General features: G+C 43.8%; 2 protein-coding genes and 1 long non-coding RNA gene across 3 annotated transcripts; all 3 read left to right on the plus strand.

Annotated features, from left to right (window-relative positions):
- The first annotated feature begins 877 nt into the window (after positions 1-877).
- Positions 878-2657, plus strand: LOC129586021 (uncharacterized). The gene is made up of 3 exons (XM_055478999.1): positions 878-1821; positions 2260-2382; positions 2568-2657. The coding sequence occupies exons 1-3, from the start codon at positions 898-900 to the stop codon at positions 2655-2657; spliced, it is 1137 nt and encodes a 378-aa protein (XP_055334974.1). The 5' UTR covers positions 878-897.
- Positions 2658-3288: 631 nt separating this feature from the next.
- Positions 3289-6941, plus strand: LOC129586099 (uncharacterized). Its single transcript, XR_008690102.1, has 3 exons — positions 3289-3371; positions 6753-6845; positions 6907-6941. It is a non-coding gene; the product is annotated as an uncharacterized LOC129586099 (long non-coding RNA).
- A 378-nt stretch (positions 6942-7319) lies between these two features.
- On the plus strand, positions 7320-8779 carry LOC129586098 (uncharacterized). The gene is made up of 4 exons (XM_055479106.1): positions 7320-7505; positions 7690-7804; positions 8392-8503; positions 8604-8779. Exons 1-4 carry the CDS (start codon positions 7368-7370, stop codon positions 8638-8640), a joined length of 402 nt encoding a protein of 133 aa, XP_055335081.1. The 5' UTR covers positions 7320-7367; the 3' UTR covers positions 8641-8779.
- Positions 8780-23122: the final 14343 nt, after the last annotated feature.

Raw genomic sequence — 23122 nt, forward strand, 5'->3', positions numbered from 1 at the left:
TTCCGGTAGAAACTGCTCAAGCAGTCGGCACTTCTCAAGGCCTTTGGCAAAAAATCGCACTTGGCTGAGTCGTCCGATTCTTTGAAAAATGTCCTCCAAGGCACACGTTACCTGATTGTGTCGGTACTTTCCTTCTGTATGCCACAAGAGACCGTGCGAGTGTCGAGCTTGACTTTTCAGCGCGGGGATGTGCTTGCTGGCGAATCGTGGAAGGGAGAAGGTGTACAGGTTTTGTTCATCTTTGTCCCGACAGTAGAAAGCCAGCTGTTTGATGTACTTGGTGTCATTGATAACGAACCAATCGGTATCCAGTATGCATGGTACTGCCATTTCCTCTACCGCAATACTGGTCTAAATTCCAGTTAACTGATAACGTACAATACTGTGGTTAGAGTCAAGTACGCGAATGTACTGAAAACCGCGTATTTGTACTAAGAAGAGGATCACTGAAGTCGGTGATCCATATCGTACAAGGGATCACCGAGTTCAGTGATCCCAATCGTACAAGGGATCACCGAGTTCAGTGATCCCTATCGTACATGGGATCACCGAGTTCAGTGATCCCTATCGTACATGGGATCACTGAGTTCAGTGATGCCTATCGTACAAGGGATCACCGAGTTCAGTAATCCCTACCGTACAAGAGATCATCGAGTTCAGTGATCCCTATCGTACAAGGGATCACCGAGTTCAGTGATCCATATCGTACAAGGGATCACCGAGTTCAGTGATCCCTATCATACAAGCGATCACTCAATTCGGTGATCCAGTGCACGGATCACCGATATCGATAATCCACTAGGTGAGCACTGAAGAGCGCTATAAAAAGCGATGTAACCGGTAGTTTCTTAGCAAGTTGTTCTGTTTACCTCTTGTTAAAATATAATCTACATCAACATGGAATTTATGGACCTGTTTGCATCCAAACGACCGCAGACCCCTGCGACCAAGCCCAAACGAAAAGGTCAAGAGGAGGGTGGAAAGCCGGAAGCTAAGAAGAGCAAGCCCCACAGTTTACCAGCAACGATATCTGCGCATCCGCGATTTGTTTTTGCACAATTGGGAAAGCCGGTCTACCGCTTGGGAAACGACAAGTTCGTGTATGTGGGACCTAGCACCGACGGAAAGATCAGTACGATTCATGTGGTTTTCGGTGAATGGAAAGAGCAGCCGAACAATTCCTGGAAAGCCAGCTACGGGAAGAACGTTTCGCTGTCCAAGATCGGTTTTCTCCGTTTGGCCGCGCTCATGCTGACTGAGAAAGCTGACATGGATGAAACGGCCCGTGCCAGTGCCGCTGAAACCGGTCGGCTGACCCCGTTGTACCTTTTGGACAGGAACATGTATTTTGGTTGGAGTCGTTTCAATGGCACCAACGTGGCGACCATTCGACGTTTTGAAGTAAAGGGAGGGGATATGATCCCCACCCGCTACGGTGTTTCTTTTGGTGAACGCTACTATGACGGGTTGAAGGACCTCATGAAAGACCTGCAGCTGTTCAAAGACATGGTGAAAATCCAGAATGAACAGGGGGTCCACGAGCCGGTCAAAGAAGGACTAGAATACCCTATGCTGTGCGAGAACGTTGCTGAGGCTTTAGCGCCATTAGTCAAGCAGCTGGATGATGGTACTATTAATCAGTGCCACGAAGAAAACTATCGACCATCCGACGGTGAATGGAACGGTGCTGTGGAGCGGTTCTTAGAATTGCGTATGGTGCATGGTATACTGTTCGGACTGGATAAGCTCAGTGTTGAGCAGGCTCTGGACCTGGACGTGGCTGGATTTTTGAAGAAACACGAAGATCAGCTTCGTGAGAATGTGGGTGGAATTATTACCGCTAATAATTGCTGATTTCCTACTGTTTTATCTAATTGTACGACAAACGAAAAAAACCGGATATTGTTTTAGTTTTCATTTTAATAAACGTTTGCACATCTGTCGGAGCAAAGCTCCGTCCACCATGGTAGTATGGATGTCAAAAAAAGAATTAACATACTGACACACCATTTTGTCGTTGCTTATTCGGCTATCCGTAAACAAATGCACAATATTAGTGTACGATTCACCACTACAACGTCGTAGAATAAAAAACAAACAGTATTGTCCACAAACAGTGCTAAATTCAGACTGAAACTGTTCATTTTGTAGAGTGATTTCATTGGCTGCCACCAGTGGTTGGAAATACTGTGAATAGCTTTCCAATGCTTTTCCGTAAGAGTCAAATACCTCCATTTTACCGGGTTGTTCCTGGTACAGGGCGATCCAGTGCTCACCTTCCTGGTCAGCTGGGTCCGTATTCACCACACACGCTCCTGGAAAAGGTGTCAGGCTCGTTGGAACTTGATTGCTGGCGTAGACCCCACGAAATACCGCAGTGGTGTGAGAATTTCCATGGAGTGCCTAGGTAATTGCTTGCGTATTCATGTTGTAAAGTCCGCGATCAGTTGACGGTGCTGGTTGATTTCAATAATGCTGTCGTAGACCAGCATACACACCATCATAATGGTGCTTTTCAGTGGTTTCCCGAAAGACACGGAGACACTAAGGTTTCCTTGCTTTATCAGGGTCAATGGTCCACGGCCGGTATGTCCTGGAGTCAGGTCAAAACCGAAAATGGTATAGCCGTCGTTATATTGGGTCCGGTTAAACGGTAAGCCGCCTTGCAAGCTGGGACGAAGTCCCAAAGTGTCCAACAACCCGTCGTAGCACTCCAGAGACAACTTGCGGTCGAAATCGGCAGTGTACGGTTTGGTTGGATAACTCTGGCCGTCCACTTCGACGCTGATTTGCGTAACGTTGAAGTGTTGAAAGTTGAAAGGATTTTTCTTTTGCGCTTCGTGAAAGTCTTCGCTGTCCACAAAGCCAATGAAGACTACCTTAGGGATTTGTCCAATCTGCAAATTGCTGATTACGGTGCTTTGGGTTCGTTGGGGAATGTCCGACACACGCATCACCACGCGTTCGATATGGTACTTGACTGTTTTTTTTAAGAGTTCTCCGGCTACGGCGGTCAGAAAGTCCGGAGACGGAATGTATCGGCGAATTGATAGGCGCGCGTTACGGATAAACGGTTTAACTGCCTTGGTGGTATCCGTGTCCCATACACGTAAGGCAAACTCCGGTCGACTCACCACTAGGCGAATGTTGACGGGTACACCAGTGCACAGCGGCTTGCTTTGGTCAAATAGGTCGGAAAACAGTTTGCCGGATAGCTGTACGTACTGTCCAGTATTAAATAACGCCGTTCGATTTTTTTCACCATTGTTTGCGGTTTTACTGTTGAAGGAGCCCGGGGAGTCGTAATAGAAACCGGCAGATGTCAGTTGGCTTTGTTGAGCGTCAAGGGAGTGGGATAGCAGAGATTCCAGGTAAGCGCGGTACGGATAAAAGGTGGCGGCGTCCGAGATCAACCGGTTGGCCACCGTCACATGGCATGAAGAGAACAATGAGTGCAGAATGTTGTTGACCGGTGCCACACCATCAGCCGTTGTAATCAGTTCCCATTCCCCAGTGCTTTTGCGGACTTTAATACCCACTTCAAGTTCCAGGATCATATCCGCTAAACTTAGTAGTCCGGCCGTGCTGGGCGGAATGAAGAAATTGATATCGCCGGCGGATCCGTTGTCTGTCAAGACAGTAGTGGGGTTCAGCTTTTCATGTTCCGTGCGCCATCGATCCGTTAAAGTGGCCGGTAATGCAAAGAGCTGGTTCTCCAGTTGCATGGCCGGCTCAGAATTTTCCATGGCCATTTTTAGAAGAAATCGGGGATGTTGGTAGGAGGAATACGTTTCACTCGAACAACTTTGCGTTGAACTCGTCGCTTCTTTCGAACACCTTCTCCTTCCTGGGAAGCAAAACGTTTTTCTATGGCTGTTCCCGCACGTGCGGCTACCTCTTTAATAGCCCCGGTAGCAGCTTCTTGCAGGTGAGGTGTAGCCGCTTCCAGAGCAGCTTTGGCATGCGGTGCTGCTTTTCGTAATATTGGTTGAACAAATCCTGATAATTTGGCAAACAGATTTTTCAAAATCTGTGGGAAGCCAGACCCATTTTGAAGAGTGCCTCGGTACCGAATCAGTGCGCTACCACCGGTCTGACTCAAAAAGACGTTCTCGTATCGCTGGGGATCCGGCACGTACTCCACCAGAGGCATTTTAGTGTAGTCGTTGTGGTCGGAAATGCAGTTTCACAAGAGACTTTCCCGTTTGGAACTTGGCGTCGTCTCCCAGATCGTTGGCAATGGTCAGTTTTATCGTTTCGAAATGTTAACGTAGTACTGGGACGTAGTGCGGAATGTCGATTCTGGCCTCGACAATTTGATTGACTTCTCCTCTAATAGGCACGGAACGTAAAAACTGCGCTGCGGTATCCCCAATCAAGCTGTAGTCGGCCACATCACTGTAGACAAACAGGCTTTGATTTCCCACAAGGGTATTGACCGGTCGCTCCGAAATGAAGCTGGTCAGCTTTGGATTCGGAGGTTTTGCCAGAAATGACAGGTACTGGATACTGACGTTCTTGGTTTCCATAGGAAAAGGACCGATGAATGCATTGCTGTTACTTTCCATCGGCAGATCAGGTTTCAGTACGCTGTGCTCAAATCCCAGCATTTTTTGTAGGACTATCGACGACGGAGGAAAGATAACAGAAACCCGATCGTTACCAATATTCAGTCGAACTCGATGATTGGTGGCGGTCAGCAATTGAACGGTAAAGGCTCTGTCGGCAGTCAAGGCGCTCTTGTCAGCGTGTACTGTATCGTCCACCATGTACGATCCAACTTTGGGTACTAATGAATTGATGGTTTTTAATAGCAAATCGGCATCTTTGTAATTTCCAGGAGGGATGGTAATCTCGTCGGTATGGACAACTTGGTCCGCAGACTCCAAAAAGTTTGCTTCGTCTTTCTTTAGTCTGAATTCTTTAACGATGTGCACTTCAATCTTCTGCTCGACGGGAAGAGTGAAAAAGGAATTGAGGTATTGTAGTTCGACAAGGGCCATTTCCCATTTTCCCTTCAGGGTAATGGGATGTTTCAATTTGGTCGTCCAGTTTGAAGGTGTGTTGCTCGGGTCCGTCGCCACATCGCTCGGTAGCGTCACGTAGAATGGTGCTCCTTCGTACATGATGATGCCTTTATCCAGGAATCGTGCTCAGGTCCGTAACCTAACCAGCGAACTAGTACTCTGTCACCACGGCGTCTAATGATATGGTCGATGGTATATTCCTTCTGTTCCGGGCGCGATACTTTGGAGAGCTCGTGTTCATAAAAGGTTCCTTGGATAGGTTGGTCTTGATAGTCCTTTAGTCGGTATACCGGTACGGTATGTGAAATGACTTTAATGATGTAGAACACTTCCTCCTTAAATCGAAACGTATAGCCTTTTTCCACCTTGGTTTTGTGCACGGCTATCCGGACTGCATCACCGACCTTGAATCGAGGTGGTCGAACTTCTCTGGTTGGATACAATTTGTTGAATACCGCCAAAGAATTGTTCTGGGTGACGTCTATCGGTCGCAATCCATGTGCTCGATGTTTGGAGTGGTTATACGAGTACACCAAATCTTGCAGTTTATCAATGTACCGGGTCGAAACCCGCGCACGAAACAAACGAAACATTCGTGTTTTGATGGTACGGATAACGCGTTCTGCCATGGCACATTTGATGTCTTCGTTTTCCGATGTGAAAAACTGAATCTTTCTCCCTTTCAAAAAGGTCTTGACCGTTGCGTTAACGACTTCAGTGCCTTTATCGTACTGTAGCTTTTCCGGCTCGCCGAGTTCTTCGAAAGCCTTGGACAAGGCATTCTTGGTTTCGTTGGCCGTTTTGGACTTCATTGGTTGAATGCTCAGCTTTTTGGAGAAGCAATCAATTACAAACAGCAGGTGTTTGTACCCATCATTTTCCTTGGAATATTTTGATAAATCAGCCAGATCCGCTTGGTACTGCTGACGAAGGTTGGTCACTACGATCCGGTTGCGTGCAAAGCGACGTCGATTTTCCTTGGTCACAGTGTACGCATCGATCTCTTGCAGAATCTCCTGAGCTTTCCGTCTGTTGGCTCTGGTCTTTAGACTTCTTCGGAACCTTTCCACGCCTCCAAGACCGCCGGGATCGCGCGGGTTGAGGTATCGCTTCATTAGTTTCTCCATCGGCTTTGTTGCAGCAGGAGAGACACAGTTGATCTTAAATATACGGCATAACCGTAATACGCTGGGGATAAGACCAGCCATTACGTCAAAGTGATCCACTGAATTCTGGTTCGGCCCGCCCCTTTTTGGATGGTACGCGAGCGCAGTTTTCTAACACTGCTTTCAATCTGGTCCGCCTTTCTTTTTTTCCCACGTAGAAGAGTCGTGACCGGAAACAAAGGTCTACGAGGTTGCTTACGGGAAGACCCTTGGTTGTCGATGCTTTCAGTCGATCGTTTTTGACCCTTCCTCGGTGCGGTCGGGGGAAACAACGCTATGCGCGCTGCTTTTGTTGGTCGCGATTCGACACTTTCGTCTTGATGACGTTTGGAACCTTTCTTCGGTAGCGACGCCGGAAACAAAGCAATGCGTGCGGTCTTTGGTTTGTTGCTGTCTTCAGGATCGCTTTCACGGTCGCGTTTCTGTCCTTTAGTGGGTAAATCGGATGGGAATAAAGCTTGTCGAGGTTGCTTCGTAGGAACAGCTTCCTCAAATTCTTCTGGTATCTTTCGTTTTTGAGAAGTTGGCTGTTCTGACTCTTGTGTTTCAACAATCATAGCTTGCGGTGGCAGTCGGGAATACGGACGGAATACCGAGGGCTGTGGATTCCTTTCCGCAGCTATTGGAAGCGGTTGTGTGACTACGTCCGTGGGTAATTCTAACGGATTTTCATCAGGAATGGCTTTCTGTTTCAAGGCAAGGAACCGTTCTAGGATACTACTCAGCTGGCTGGCTTTTTCATACTCGCTTATATCAGTACGTTGGAGCGTTTGAATTACGAGAGCGTCCAGCGATAAAACACTTTGTGCTTCCGGGGGTTCTCTGTTTATCTGGAGCTGTTCATGGAGCCGGCTTTCCATTACTCGGCGTGGAACAATAAAGTATTCATCCATTTCCGATAAGAGAAGTTAGAACACCGGCAATGACTGGCAAGATGGCTCCAATAAATCCTCCTTGCTGAATCAGTTTGCGTTTTTCTTTCAAATGGTAGCGACGTAAGGCAATCAGCTTTAATGCTTTCCGATACCGTTTGCACTTATCTGTTTCGGCGGGAGATAAGTTAACTGTATTTTTCACAATATTGACAGCCACTTCTTCCAGCGCTTTAAGTTGCGATTTGGTTAGGTAGCTCACAAGGACTTTTCGCTGCTTTGGCTTCAAGTGCTGCAGCGTGATGATGAAGGGCGCTAAGGCCTTTACCCTTTCCGACATTTTGGTAAAGTGTTTGCTGAGTTCTTTTTCAGATAAATCCGCATTCGTTCACCTGGTAAAACATGGGATCGTATCCTTAAATAATCTGGGCACGTTGGGCGTAAGTCCAATACCAAAGGTTGATAAGGCTCCGATGTTACTTTGTTGTATGCGTCGACCAAATGTTTCAGTCCGGTTTGACGTGCCAGTAATGCGATTTGATTGACATCCCGGACGATGTTAAATAGTATCAGGTACTGCGAATTGAGTGTGATGTCACGCATGGATTTTCCTTGTTTGTACAGGTTTTGCAGAAGCAAGATGACGGAAACGTTCTTGTGATGAATTCCACGGTTAAACAGGTCCGAACATCGAGAATCTTTGCACAGATCGGTAGCCAAATCGTCAATAATAACCAAGGTATGAGTCTTACTGTCAACTGACTGCAAAACTGAGAATAGGTCGTCCAGACCCTGCAGGAATTCAACTGGAGTAGCCTGTTTACGTAAGGTTTCGAAACCCTTCTGCCATTGACCGTAACAGTATAATATCCTCGTTGGTTGTTGATCCAGAACAAAGTTGCTGTTTTTCAGGAGCGTAAATACGAAGTTTGTTTTGCCCGACATTGTGGGCCCACAAACGCACATTCCAAACGGAGCGCAAAAGCGCGGATAATCGTTTATCACGCTAAACATTTTCAGCAAACACATAATGTTTGTGCACCAAACATGTTCCGCTTAAATAGGCTTTGTTACGAACGGGTATTTTTAAATAACAGGTATTGTTTCAGTGACCAATAATGCGAAATAATTCATAAAGCGTTTGAAAGATTTAATTACTCGTGGAAAATAAACAACGCTAGCCTATTTAAGGGATGTTAATGTGTTTCAATAATAACTGACAATTTACAATGGCTAACCTCCAGCACATGTTGTGCCATGCACGAAACCTAGAGCAAAAATGTGAGAAGGTGTTGTTAATTATTCTGTACGTTGTGTTTTTCGTAGTTTTTGCTGCGTTTGTTGTCGCCGAAAACGTTGGAAAAATTATGCAGACCGACTACTGGAACAGCACCCTACGAAACCAAACAATCGAACAATATGACCTTTCAAATATTAGGTAAGACCTTTACAGCATTTCGTTAAACGACTGGGATGAATACGTGGTTCTGACTGAATGAAAATTTTACCGGAAACTTATGTCATCGTTTTTGTTACAGCAAAAACGCAACGGTCGGATTTCATGGAGCAGTGTAAGATTGGGAGTGTCTTTAAGCCATCAACTCCGGTCATACCTCTTGAATCGACCCATATACGGAAAAACAATAAGCGGCAACCACTTTCCGGAACGAAGCTGTTCTTTCTTGACGATGGCGCCACAGACAATAATGCAACTTTTTATTGATTTAACAGCAATTTCAAAATGAAATAAAACTTCCATTATGCGTATTGTCCGTTCAGATCAAATACGTAGCAAAAACCACATTCATTTATCTAAAGATTACTTAACAGTGTACTGTTGCTACGGTGTTTACGTACGTGATTGACCGCTGCACTTACATGGATCACCGATTCCGATAATCTCGTACTTGCAAGGGTCATCAAAACCAGGAAAGATTACCAATAACGGTGATCCGTGTCGTACATGGGATCACTGAACTCAGTGATCCGTGTTGTACAAGGGATCACTGAACTCAGTGATCCGTGTTGTACAAGGGATCACTGAACTCGGTGATCCATGTCATACAAGGGATCACTGATTTTACAAGGATCACTGATTTCAGTGATCCATGTCGTACAAGTGAAAAAATAGGAAGCCAAGATCGAACAGTGGTCGTGGTCGTTCGGAACATGTGTCACCGCAATAGCATACTTACCCGACCACAGATCAAGCTTCCTTTTTTTCCTTTTTTGTTTTTGTCACTCAAAAATTAAAAGTAATGCACTAATCAGTATGTCATTTTCACAATGCCATCTAACGAAACGATATTTATTCTGCAATTTCATGACGTATTTTAACAAAATCACATATTAAAAAACATTCCACTCGTTAAAATTCCTCCCGGTCAAAAAACACGCCGTTAATTATCCCCTAGGGCAGAAACACACAGACCGTTAATTATCCCCTAGGGCCTAAAATTTGGACCCCCCGGATAAAAAAAACTGGTTCATATAGACCGGTATACTACTTAGTCTTTAGAATAACTGCCTCCGTATAAATAAACACCTGACAAATTAACAGCCTTTTTGGCGGGTGGTAGCTATATGAACAACCACGACTGACTGAAATAAATGCATTTCAGTGCACTGGCACAATATTTCCGAACATTTTTGCGCTGTGATTACTAATTATTATAAACTTCATTCGTCGGGATCAGCTGCGCTCTCATGCGCTCGCGCTGCGCTCTCAATGTATTTACTTATTACGTGATGTAATTACTTATTAATGTTATTACTTATTACGGTACTTTAAATCGAGCCTTGAATACGGGGACATACATTGCTAACTATGCGCGTCGCGTGAACTCCTGTATTGTTACCGCCAGAATATGTGGTTGCCCACATATTCTGGCGGTAACCACGTAGGACGCCCATTTCCGCTGGGCTTTTCTCTTTTTTGTTTATCTCAACGGCGGGTCAGATATAACCACCCATACCCATACAGTCCTGACCGCCCAAACTTTTTCTATCTACCAGAACGAATCAGTTGTTCGAACGACGAAAACCAAACCAAAAGGTTCAGCTTTGATTGGATTTTCTCGTAGACGCCTATGCTATTTTCCGGATCAACTTAGCTCCGCCCCTAGAAGTTTTATGTGACTACTTCGGCCTTGTAAGAGAGGAATGTTCATTCATTCCTCTCGTACACCTACCCGTATGGTCGTTTGAGTGGGCCACTATGGTAAGTCAATGAGGGATGGTCGTTTGAGTGGGCCACCTTAAATATTTTCTTCCCGAAACCGATTTTCTTCCGGTTTTCTTCTTTATCTGACCATGCAAGACTTACCTTCACAGAGTACTTGAAATTTAAAAAAAAGGTTGAACCGTTCTTTTGCAACTGCGACGTAAAAAAATCAGTGACGAAAGCGCTTTAGCCACGCCACCGCAGCCACTGCACTACACCAAGAAAAATGTAGCCACTGCCACACATGTGCGGCTGTTGTGAACGACACATGTGCACAATGTCGTAGCGCTTTAGTTCAACTTACAAAGGTCAATTTTGAAGAAGTAAAGGTATAAATTTAAATAAAATCAAATAAATCTAAACTGAATTGCTCAGCAGCACATCAGCACTGCACTAAGAAAAATGCAATCACGATCGCTGTGTAGTGCAGTGGCTTCGGTGGCGTGGCTAAAGCGCTTTTGTCACTGATTTTTTTACGTCGCAGTTGCAAAGAACGGTTCCACCTTTTTTTTAAATTTCAAGTACTCTGTGAAGGGTAAGTCTTGCATGGTCAGATAAAGAAGAAAACCGGAAGAAAATCGGTTTCGGGAAAAAAATATTTAAGGTGGCCCACTCAAACGACCATCTCTCATTGACTTACCATAGTGGCCCACTCAAACGACCATACGGGTAGAGCAACGGCAATGGGCAGCTTGTTTGCACAGCCTGGAACAGCATTCAGTGGTATTCTAACAACAGCCTATCTGACAGCTGTGCATCTGTAGCGGGATGGTAATCAGCCTGAGAGCCTCTACCATGATTAAAACATTCGGGTGTTGAATGAAATTGGGATGAATCCGATGAAATAGCAAAAAAAAGGTGCACAATCAACTCTTGTGCAGTCACTGTGTACGCTAGATCACCCACAATTATTTCCACGTATTATCATTTAGCAAGAACAAAATGCCCGTTAAAATTTCCCCGAAAATATCAAAAAGTTTAATCATTCAATGACAGAAAATCTTCCAACAGGCGGCAAATGACAGTCACTGGAAACGGCACACGAGTAAAGTGTTGGCCATGGCAGCGTCATGAATCATGATGGTCTTTAAATACTAGTACCACCATGACAGCACCATGGCTAACATCCAACCACGGAGCGGTCAGCTAATCAATCGGCTTTGTTGGAATGAGGAAGTGATTTTCGGTGATTTCGAAGTGGACTTTTCATGGAGTGGACTTTTGATTTCTCTGTTTCTGGAAAAAATCGGGTAATAATGCACTTTCATGGAGCCCATGGTACTGCATCATGACCCGATTCCCTACAACCAGACAATGATAAGAGTATAATACAATAATAGCTAAAACCGCTTAACCAAATGCAGCCATCCGATATAATTTCGAATTCGGTAAGAACAGTATTCACGACAAATATAAAAAACATCGTCAAAGTGCGCGATCGATACTTGGGATATCCCCAGCGAACATCTCAGAGGAAGTAAAATTAATATCTCATCTAATCTCAGATGGAAGTACGACATCAGCTTTCGGGGATAACGGAAAGGGGTTGGTTTCCATCGCTCGTCGTTAGCTAACCCAAAACAGACCGTGATCCCATAGCTTTCATTCATGGAAGACCAAAAAGCAAGGGAAAACACTCAGCAGACTTAGCAAAATGAATTAGTGCTGCAACTGGACAAAGACCTACCACTCCTGCGCGAGCAGGAGTGGTTTGCCACAAAACCTGCGGCAAGATTGCCACGCTGATTTACATTTGGCAAGGAATGCGATTTGCAACGGTGTGCCGAATGTGTTGGATTGACAAGGGTGCTGAGTCAATATTTGCTTGGTCACTCCTGTCACACGAGTGAAAAGGAAAAAGGAAAACAGCCATACCAAAATTTAATATCGAAACTGTTTTACACTGATCAGTACTAACAAGGAGTTACCGGGTAAAATTTGCCAACACTTTTAAAAGTCAATATCCAGTGGCGCAGTTTTATAAAACACAAATAAAGTGATATTTCCGGTTATCATGGTGTCCAAATTAGAAGTGAAACTGGAGAGTTTTACCAGTCATGCTAGGAGACTTTCGAGTGTCGAGATAAACGGTTTCATATGACGCGCCGGTTCATGTTCACTCTAAGTGAATCTACAGTTTGTGCCATATAAAACCGTGTTTTAGCGATACCGGGATGGATGTGCATGCTACAATTGCACGGCAGCTCATCCGCCCGTCTTAATCTTATTGGAAGTGTAATCTTGGACCGTTACAGTTTTCTAAAAGAAAATAATGTGTGTAGGCGCGTAGAGAATCCGCGCTGACATACGGCATAGGCCCATAACATTCCTCTGTTCTTCCATACTAGTGGTGGTCGCGAACCACATCATTGCTCGAGCGCGAGTGCCAGTACCACTGGGAAAGGTATTGTGGAATTGGAAACGCGTGACGTACGCTCTTCGTGGCGTCAGACATACTCTGCTGTGGAGAGTGTATACTCTGGTCTCTGCTATGGAGCATGTAGTCTTGACGAAGGCTTAATTGCAGCATTTGTTCCTTCATGAAGAGCCGCTTTCGTATGGTGTAGATGGCACATCGCTCACTCGGTAATTGTGAGTGGTTACTGAATTTTCCCTTCCCGCAGAATACAGAGTAACGGTTACCCTGTGTTCAGGAAAGAAAAATACGGCACTATGGAGTATGGACTGAATACGCTCTGTTTTGCATTCTGTATAAATAATTGTTTGTCTTAATTAAGTGTCTTTTGTATTCTGCGGCGGTCGGTGAATCGCACATATTTTTTGTAAACGGCATCAAGCGCCTACCAGTTTTTCGCTCCAACCGGCGACGCCGATAGCGATGTGCCTGCCAATTTTGTTAACGGTTAATACAGGTTTATTAACAGACTACGCATGCTGTATGTCCACCCAAAAATGGGAAGAAAAAATTAGGGTGGCGCTTTGGCCAACTGGAAGCTCCACACTAGAGTTTCTGCATTTATGCCTTTATAACTATGCTTCACGCTAGAGTTTCTGCTGCGAAATTAGAATACTTATTTTACTGGAACGTTTCACTCATCACCGTCATATGTTATACAGTTACAGTACTACGATTTTTCATTCATTTTTGGTAGCGATAACATTTTTACTATGCATTTCTGTTATTATTTCAGTGCCGTATAAATTTTTATTTGAGATGAAAGGTCACGATGCCGGATATGAGGGGCCGTTTAAATTTTCTTTATTGTTTTAACCTCCAGCTAAACAGAGGTTACTAGTTGCTGTTGGCAGAAAAGTATGACTGCGGGAAGTGCAAATTAGCGTCTCGATTGCGCTAGGATGATACTGGCGCAGAGTCAACACCGGCATTGTCACTCTTGTGACAATGGTGATAATGACAAGAGTATGCAAACAGAAAATAGCGATACCGATATTGAAAACCTCTTGTGCACGGATCAGCATTAACAAGATGTTAACTGGTGAAATGTGTTTAGCGCCTCATAAAGTCAACATCCGGTAACGCGCAGTGCACGCCGCTGATGAAAGCGCTCCAAATGGATAATCCCACGGGTTTGCGCTCTGCCTTGTGCGCATGCGTTAACATCTGCAAACTTTAAATATAAAAATACAGTAGTGCCGTTTCGCTATCATGCATGTAGTCCGATTAGAATCGCCCGTTGCAATTTTATCAGTCATTCTCCACACTGGTAACTGTCGAGAAATCCAGTTGTATTAGCTGTATATCCCATTATTACACCATTTCGAATGGCATCGCGATATTTGTTGGATAGGTGCGTTAGCGTACTGTATATCATGAGATATTGGCTTTATATGTACGTCCTTATACATCTTCTTCGGATTTCTCGTACTGACTTCTGCTTGTGAGCTTTTTCGACTCGTGCACTTTTACAGAGAACTGAGAGAAGGGTCATTACGCAGCCAACTCTCATGTAAACCGCATAATTTATGATTTGATGTAATTTATTTATTCCTGGGATTCTTATCAAATCGGTATCGGATGCGCTGTATGCCACCAAAACGACCATAAACACGGGCAAGTCAGCCAGTCCTTCCATATAGTCTGCACTGTACAACTTGATTGGAAGTTTGGCACAAGGGCTAATTAAGATATTTTATCGACCTTTGGTTGGCCAACGGTCAATGTAGTACTTTTATAAGGCCATGTTATTTCTCGTCCACATATCGTTGGCGTACGGTTTGGGTGATTTCTCATACAACGGCATGATCTGTATGTTTGTGAGCTCGTATTGGCAATAAAAGCAAACACATCTGAAATTAGGCTGCTGAATGATGAACAACTCCCAAAGAAGATTGGCGATGTTATTAATCGTTATAAGAAAAGGATAACAAGCTGTAAAACTTGTAAACCAATAAACCGCTGGCTAATCAAGCATCAACTACAGCATCATTCCGTAGAACTACATTTTCGGGGCTGCACTCCCGTTTGGTTTATCTGGAATCTAGGTGTTCCTGATTATTTCGGATCTCCTGGTAAAGCCAGTGCGTCATCTGGTAAGCGGCGTCACCGGCGTGCTGTGAGCTGCGCAGTCATTATCATTTGAGTGAAGAGTCTTTCAAAACGAATAATTTCGTCAATAGCCCTTTTTCAATAGGCCAACGCTAATGTCACTACAGACACATTTCACAATAAAAAACTTTTGTCAATGTAGCCCGCCACAAAAAAAGTCTAATGGCGCTACATGCCAGTCGTAGGCCTCTTTTTGTGGTTTCATTTGCCTCTTTTTTGTGGTGCTAACGTCTTAAGCCGGGACGGTGCGGCCCACCTTTCTCTCCACCGATTACCGGCTTCATCACGCCGTATTCCACTAACTAACAACTGTGACGTCGACTTCAGATCGGCAAACAAGCCGGCCCAGGGGATCTCGATCTCTCGGGTTTTATGAGCACACGTTTCATTAAAGGACAGAAGGGAAGTGTGGCATCGCGCTCGGGAATAAGGAAAAAAAGAGCCCGCCTAGAGCTGATGCTGTTGCGTTGTACTTGTTTCTCCATCCCACCGTCTTGCCCCTGGATGACTTAAACAGCGCAGGACTAATTCAGTAGCCAATGGCGAAGTTGTGACACCGCATGGTTGCTGCATCTTTTTTTAGAAAAATCACTCCTTCGCAAGCAGATATGGAAACCGGAAGACTTAAAAAGCAAAATAAGTCGCTTGGAGAAATTTCAATTCCAGGCATTCTATGTTATTCTTATGACCTGAAAATGTGAATATAAAATATAATTTCTCTGATTACGCAGATCATAAGAACTTCTGCAAACGCCGCTGGCATTATGCAGCTACTTATTTTCCGCTCCAACCGGCGACGATAGCGGAATATGTGCCGATTTAATGCGACGGCTGATCCCACCAATTTGACAAACAATACGCACCGTCTGGTAACCCAAAAATGAAGTAGGAAATTGCAGTGGCGCTTAGGGCCAACCGGCAACTCCACGCTAACTGCTCATGGAGTTTAGGTAATTAAAACCGTATAATAATGCTGTATTTTATTTGTCATTACCCTACAGTATATTCCTCAGATGCTGTGATTTTGATGGCGCTCTGCTTTTTTACAGTTTAAATTTTGCTATTAATTTGATATTACAGGTCACGATGCCGAATGTGAAGAACGTTTTGAATTCGTATTACCTTTTTTCACCCTTCAACGGGAATAACTGTCGCTGTTTTCTAGGATTGTGTGAACAGTGCAAATTAGCGCGTTGATCGCGCAGGGAAGATACCGGTGCTGAGTCAACATCGACGTTGTCACTCTTGTGACATGGGTGACCGGTATTTAAAGTGTAAACAGAAAACAGCGATACCAGTATTGAAAAGCTCTTGTAGACCTAGTGCAGATTAAAGAAAATCGTAATGTCAGCATCCGCTGAAATATAGCGCTCTTGGTATGTCGCACGGCGTTGATAGAAGCGCTCCCAAATGGATCATTCCGCGGGTTTTGCTCCCCTGCATTGTGCGTTAGCGTTTGCAAAGTGCGACTCTTTAACACAAAAATAAAGCGATATTTTAGCTCGTTTTAATCATGGAGTCCAAGTGGGAACCACCCTTTTCAATTTCCCCATCTCCTACATTGCCGACTGTCGAAATTTTCACTTTTACAAAGGAAACATCCTTACGGAAAAATTCTGCGAAGAGCATTATGCAGGCTGCGGTGACTCCAACGGTCCAACCATATAATTTATAACTGAATGGTGGATATGTATGTGGTAAGTGAATGGCCAAAAAAACACCCATCCAGTCCTTCCATTTATGGGGCATTATGCACTATGTTTGGCACATGGGCAGATAAATATATTCCATGGATCTTTGGTCGGCTGACGGTCAAACGAAGTACGACCAGCTGCGATCGATGAAGTACAGTCATAAAGCCATGGTGTTTCTCGCGCAATTACCGTTGGCGTTTGGCGGTCAGTTTGGATATGTCTTCTCATGCATCGACAGCATCGTCATGATTTGTATGCTTGGGAGCTCATATTGCCTCAAAAGCAAACTGAATGACACTACATTTCACAACAAAACAACAAAACTGACTCAGTGCCCTTCATTTCCATGCTACTCCCGGGTGCAAGTAACATTTCTTGCAGACACGAAATGCAGTAAAAGTGTTAAGAAAACGGGGGACAGAAATTGTCAGTCACAAGAAACACCGTGTCAACTCTGGCGAAATAAAACATACATGCTCCGCCTAAACGGCATAATAGTATGAATGAATTGCGCCTGCCATTGCTTATTGAAAATGATAGTACTATAAAGTACACCGTAAACCTGTAACTCTATAATATAATTGCCGATGGCCTGTGAATACTGGCAGCAGAACAGATTAAGTATTTTTATGTAAATTTCATAAGCTGCAGAAGCTCTTGCGTGGGACTTCCGTTCGGCCGTCATGACTTCGGTTTTCTTTCTGTGCTTCTCGGTGGTACTAATAGACATCGGCTGGTTCGTGGCTCCAACCGGCGACGGTGGCAATGGCTGTGCTAACGTCTGAAGCCGGTACCGTGCGGGACTGTGTCCTCCACCGATTACCACTGTGATGGCGACTTCAGATTAACAAACAGGTTGGCCCAGGAGATTGATTTCACGACACTATTATTGAACGTATTGGTTTCCCAGTATAATCTGGTTACAAAGAGTTAACCCGGCAATGCCCGAGGTATCAAGGAATTTTTTGCCGAAGTTGAAATTCGTACCATAGAATAACAATAATATAATGAACTTAAACTAATTTTTTCAAAATTGTTGCTGCAGTAGTTTAAAATTTGAAGGGTAGGTGGAAATTCCACCGCTTGGGCATTGAGGATATACAATACGTACGGTGTGGGCAAGGCGGTTGCCGGTGCGACACCACACAAACCCCGTTCTACACAACGTCGTGGCCATTTGATTTACTCGAATCGACCTGGCTTTGGTAGCTGTTTACAAGAGTTAGTTTATGCAAATTAATTCTTCTTGAAAAGATTCACGGTTGAATTTAGAACCCAAAAAATTTGCGATTTCCGGTCAGTGTGTTACAGGGTCATGATGGGCTGCGCCAGATTACACGTGCACAAAACTGATCACGGTCAGCCATATTTATGACTGGCTGCTTCGATCATAACGTCGTTTTGTTGTTCTTGCTCCCATTACGGCCGAAGAAAACATTGTAATACAATCAAAAGATGTTTTGTTATTATTTTAGCTACTATAGAAGCATTCAGATGTCCTCCTTGGCTTTGTAATCTTGATCAGTTAGCTGTTAGTGATGTGGCTTGGCTGCTCACCCAGCGTGCAACGGCTGAATCATATGAAGTGTGCGGCGCTGGTCACTCTGCCTGTTCAGGCAGCATGGCACTGTCCTATGCCAATGCCCAAGCGGTGGAATTTCCACCAGCTGTTTTTGAAAATGCACAGTTTTTTACAGAAGTGCTGCAGAATTTTGTATGATACTGAAATTGTGAGATATTTACAGGAAGTTATCACTAATTTAATCTAAATTTTTACCATAACATCCGATTTAGATACACTTCGTAGAACTTTACGTTATTTTTTCAGTGTTTTTTAAGCAATGTAGCTTTGTTATGGTGTGTTTGATCAAAAACCAAAAATTGACTGTACAAAGAGTTATCCCTGCTCTATCGAATGCATTTGTTATTCCGGCAAAAACGATAGTCTGGGCGTTGTAAAAATTGGCGAACTTTACTGGTGGTTTTTCCACCTAGCAGACGTTGCCGGGTTAATGAAATCGCTAAGCGAACTCTTGGCTCTTCAGCACCGTGACACGGCCGGGCCGGTAAAAATTATCGATCCGGTAGATCAGTTTCTGCCAGTTATTGCTGCCAGCGATATCCAAACGGTGCCAAAAACATTTCCAAACGGTGCCAAACCGCACTGTTAACCGTACAACCAGAGTTCAAAAAAGTGGAATTCTAGAGCTGTAACAATGCAACCCTCCAATGTAAAAATCCAACATTTTATAAACGTGAGGTCGTATGTCCAAGTTGCAGTTGTTCTTCTGGAAATATGTATGTGCAGACAAGACGGCAGATTCTTAAGATAGCTCAGATATGGATTGCAGTATCCTCATTCTCTCCGGCTCGATGATCCACTTTACCGGTACTTCTTATTAAAGTGTGATTACTGACTCTCGTGGCTATGGCTAGATGGGCAATATTGCAAATAAAAGTAACGGCTTTAAGGGATTTGGCCCGGTACATAGCACCAAATTCGTGTACACCCACGGGACCTTTTGCTGTCGCGCAGTCCCAATCACTTTTTTGCATTGCTTTATGGTATTTGGTAGCCAAAAGAACTGTATACGTAGTTGTGAAATCCGTTTGCGCGCGCAACATCGGGTTGTGGAGTTATGAGGTTAACAAAATTCCAAAAAGTTTAAATGCATTCAGGTGTACCAAAAGTCTCATTATGGACCGATGCCTTTCAAATTTTGCACGATTGTTTTGGTACGGATCCAGACTTCTACGATTTTTTTCGAATTTTAAAATGAAATTTATTGAAATTCATTTTAAAATTTGAAAAAAATCATGAAACTGTGAATCCGTACCAAAACCATCTTCATGGTTATGTGCATTTACGTGCAAAATTTGAAAGGCATCGGTCCATAATGAGACTTTTGGTACACCTGAATGCATTTAAACTTTTTGGGATTTTGTTAACCTCATAACTCCACAACCCGATGTTGCGCGCGCAAACGGATTTCACAACTACGTATACAATTCTTTTGGCTACAAAATACCATAAAGCAATGCAAAAAAGTGATTGGGAGTGCGCGACAGCGAAAGTTCCCGTCAATGTACACGAATTTAGTGCTATATACCGGGCCAAATCCCTTAAAAAAACCAATTCCGTACAGATACAGGTACCGCCGGTACTGGGCCATGGCAAACAGTCAGCCACGGAGCGGTCAGCTAATCCGCTTTGTTTTGACGGATCCGCCCAAATCCCGAGTACGGACCCGTTCGGACGTACCCGTCCGCCGACTTCGAAATCACTGGGAACTGCTCCGGAGCAATTTCCGGTTATTTCGAAGTCGGCGGACCGTGGTGACTTCATTATGCCCGATTTCCTACAAAAAAGGCGAAAGTGTTATGTGACGTGCAGTCACGTGCGTATACAGTTGCTTTCACTAGTAGACAAGTGTTTATGCAATTGTTGTGAACTATCTTCACGTAGTTAATCGTGTCTAAAGACGTCTGTTTTCTATGCTGATTTCTTAGCGTTCGGCTGAAGTTGTGTTTGAGCGATTGAGTATCTGTCATGAGCGTGTACAGTAAAGATCATTAATGGGATTCAGCAGTATTCTCCGTTGTGTATAATGTAGGAGAAACGTTCATTTATCAAAAGTAAGAGCATAATAACAGCGAAAACCGATGTAGTGCATGCGGCCATCCGACTTAATATCGGATCTCTGCATTCATTAGGCCGTTGGAATTACCAAGGTGCACCAGATTATAACGCCTCGTGAATGTTTGCACCAACTCGTTGATGTTTTCCGCTGCAGAAAAATCATTGATAAAATCACTACAATCTGTGCTGATTTCCCATGTTGTTGTAGGCAGCGGTCCCCAAACACCGAACTTGCTTCCCGGAAAGTAATGCAGTCGAACGCACAGCCTTTCAGGCAGTAGTATTAATTGCATCAACAACCTAAAGCCCAAGTTATACTTCCATCATGCGAGCCAAATGATCATCATTTTGCGTCATTTCACTGATGCGCATTCATACTCGACTGAAGGAATGTGGTCAATCGTTGTCATTTAAGTATAAACACACCTTCCTGAAAACTGATACCTGACGCCGATCATGCAAAAATGACACTGAATGATCACGAAATTGACGAAATAGTCGTGTTCATTCTGTCATGTATCATGTGTCAGGTTTACAACGGTTTTTCAAAGAACTCTAGCAAGAAAACTGCTGTAACTGTATTTGAAGATGTTCGCTGAGACACTGCAACTCTGAAATGAGTCTAGAACGGCAAAGTCTTTATGCAAATGCAATGACTGAACTCAAGAAATTCTAATTGATGTAACTAAGGATAGAAAAGCATATTTAACCATACAGTATTTTGTGATATCAAAATTAATATCAAAGCATATTAGTGTTTTGTGAAAAGGATACATTTTTGTAGAGGGCGACCGCCCTGAGTAGTAGTTGCTGTCAACCGCCCACGGTAGCGGCAGACGGCGATAGAGGCACCCGCCCACGTTACGGCTGTGTACTGCCGCCCACGGGGCGGGCTACTCAACTATGGCGTGCCGACATTAGACGTATGGCAAGCCGGGAAATAACAAATACCGAAATACGGCTCGGGGGTGAAAATAGGGCATGTTTTGCTATGCGCCGCTATCTATCAAGTTTTACAACGTATAAGAATCAATCACTCTAAGTAATTAAACATATTTCTTGTGATTTTACATATTATTTTCTAATGAAATCTTGATAAGATTGCATACTCGGTGTCACAGTAAGTTCTAACTGTAAGAACAGAAAACCTTATGCTTTTGCCATAGGTTGTTGCAGCTCTTTTCTTCCTAAATTATTATGAGTGCCGTTTATTAATTATACTTTCTTCTCATTCCCACTACGAAAGGCAATGGTAAAATCCTACAACTCACAAAAACTTCGCATTCAAGCAATTTTTAATTTAAAAATATCGAGGAAAAATATTCTGGATTAATGGATAATACGAGCAACCTGATTAGCGGCATGAGACGGTTAGTTCATACTCTTCGCGTCAAGCGTGTCATGTATTCATGCAACATTTGCCATCATGTTTCCGGCATCATTTTCATGTTTCCACCTTCATTTAAACGATGCCACATGTTAAATGAAAATGAAAGCGCATGATCGTCAGTTTCATTTCTCATCAGGTGGAAGTATAACTTTGGCTTAAGGCAATTTAGAGCCTTTCCAGCACGACCAGCAGAACAAAATTTAACAATTTTATTCTGTGCGGTTGACTTATTTCATTCCCATTCCAGCTGGCATACCTCTCACTTTAAGAAGACTGCTGTTCATACAGCATTCAAGGGATATGCAAATAACAGCACTATGCCATAATGGCAGAAAATAGCTGGGAAGTACCCCTGACAGTTCGCTGTTAGCAACTTTGGTGAGGAGTCAGGCAAACAGCTGCAGCACAAAAGCGATGGATCTCGATCTCTCGGATTTTATGAGCATACTTTACCTTGAGAACGGAGGAAACGGGCGGCATCAGCGCTAGAGGATAATGGAAAGATATCCCACCGTGCGGTGTTGTATTGTTAGTTTTCATCGCTTCCTGTTAGCTTACCGGAACAAACCTTCATCCAATCGTCGGCTTTCATAGAAAAACGAAAACGCACATGACAATTCTGAGTCGGTTTAAACGAAGCGACGATATTGAATTTTTGCTGCTACTAACCGGTAAGGCCATATTCCTGCTCGAGCCGATGGAACCGGAAAGGGCTAGCTAGCAAGCTAGATAAATGCCTCGTGCATGTACTTCTAGATTTTAAGCTTCTCTCAAGTTATTATGATGATTTGAAGATATGAATACAAAATAAAGTACAAGGTATCCGAATAACTTCAACTTGCTTATGTTAAAAAATTAGCTAAACTAAGACAGCTTATAATAACGTTTTGCTAACTTTCTTGGCATCATGCAGCTACAGATGCCTGCTTTTTGCTCCAATGGGCGAGGATAGCTTTTGATCTGCCGATTTGGTGTGCTGACAGTGCCGGTAAATTTATTTTGGATCACCACGCATTTCTGCCAGAATAGGGGGCCGTATAAATTTATTTGACTCCTGCGGCAATGATCCCAAATGTGAGGAACAATTGAAGTTTGATTATCAATTCTTTTAAGAGTTTAGAACAATTTTAGTTTTGATTTGAAATGGCAGTTGGTGTTGAAAAGGAACTGTGAATACAGGAACAGTCCAAGTTAGCGTGCCGATAGAAAAACCCTAGCGGGGCGTCCCCCCCCCGTGGGGACTGTTCCGAAGGACGGGTTTTATTACATAATAACTGCAAAAAGCTTCTGTTGTGGAGTTGTTTACTGGGAACTGGGAAGATTGCCTGAGTCATGAGTGCAAGCTGGACGGCTATTTTAGCGAAATAGTCTGCGGCAAGTGCAACCACCTCGCGTACGCGCATACGTGTATTAGTCTCGACTTTGGGTACCTGATTCCGACTGCCACTATCTCCAAAACTTGCAGCATCAGTTTTTCGTTGTCACTTTAACGAACCTTCCCAGTTAATGTTTCAGAATAGAGAATAAAATTTTAGAATTTTTTGATATTTTGAAAGTAGGTTTTTATGGAGAACCAAGAAAG

This window comes from Paramacrobiotus metropolitanus, unplaced genomic scaffold (assembly GCF_019649055.1).
Source record: "Paramacrobiotus metropolitanus isolate TYO unplaced genomic scaffold, Prichtersi_v1.0 Parri_scaffold0000019, whole genome shotgun sequence".
NCBI classification, from domain to species: domain Eukaryota; kingdom Metazoa; phylum Tardigrada; class Eutardigrada; order Parachela; family Macrobiotidae; genus Paramacrobiotus; species Paramacrobiotus metropolitanus.

What these genes read in the sequence shown, in the direction of transcription:
- LOC129586021 (XM_055478999.1), top strand. Translation starts at nt 898, where the DNA reads ATGGAATTTATGGACCTGTTTGCATCCAAACGACCGCAGACCCCTGCG. An exon ending in AAGATCAGCTTCGTGAGAAT is followed by an intron (nt 1,822 to 2,259) that starts GTGGGTGGAATT and finishes TTCCTGGTACAG; the next exon opens with GGCGATCCAGTGCTCACCTT. An exon ending in CCACGAAATACCGCAGTGGT is followed by an intron (nt 2,383 to 2,567) that starts GTGAGAATTTCC and finishes TTGCTTTATCAG; the next exon opens with GGTCAATGGTCCACGGCCGG.
- LOC129586098 (XM_055479106.1), top strand. Translation starts at nt 7,368, where the DNA reads ATGATGAAGGGCGCTAAGGCCTTTACCCTTTCCGACATTTTGGTAAAG. An exon ending in AATCGTCAATAATAACCAAG is followed by an intron (nt 7,805 to 8,391) that starts GTATGAGTCTTA and finishes TGTTTTTCGTAG; the next exon opens with TTTTTGCTGCGTTTGTTGTC. An exon ending in TATGACCTTTCAAATATTAG is followed by an intron (nt 8,504 to 8,603) that starts GTAAGACCTTTA and finishes TTTTTGTTACAG; the next exon opens with CAAAAACGCAACGGTCGGAT.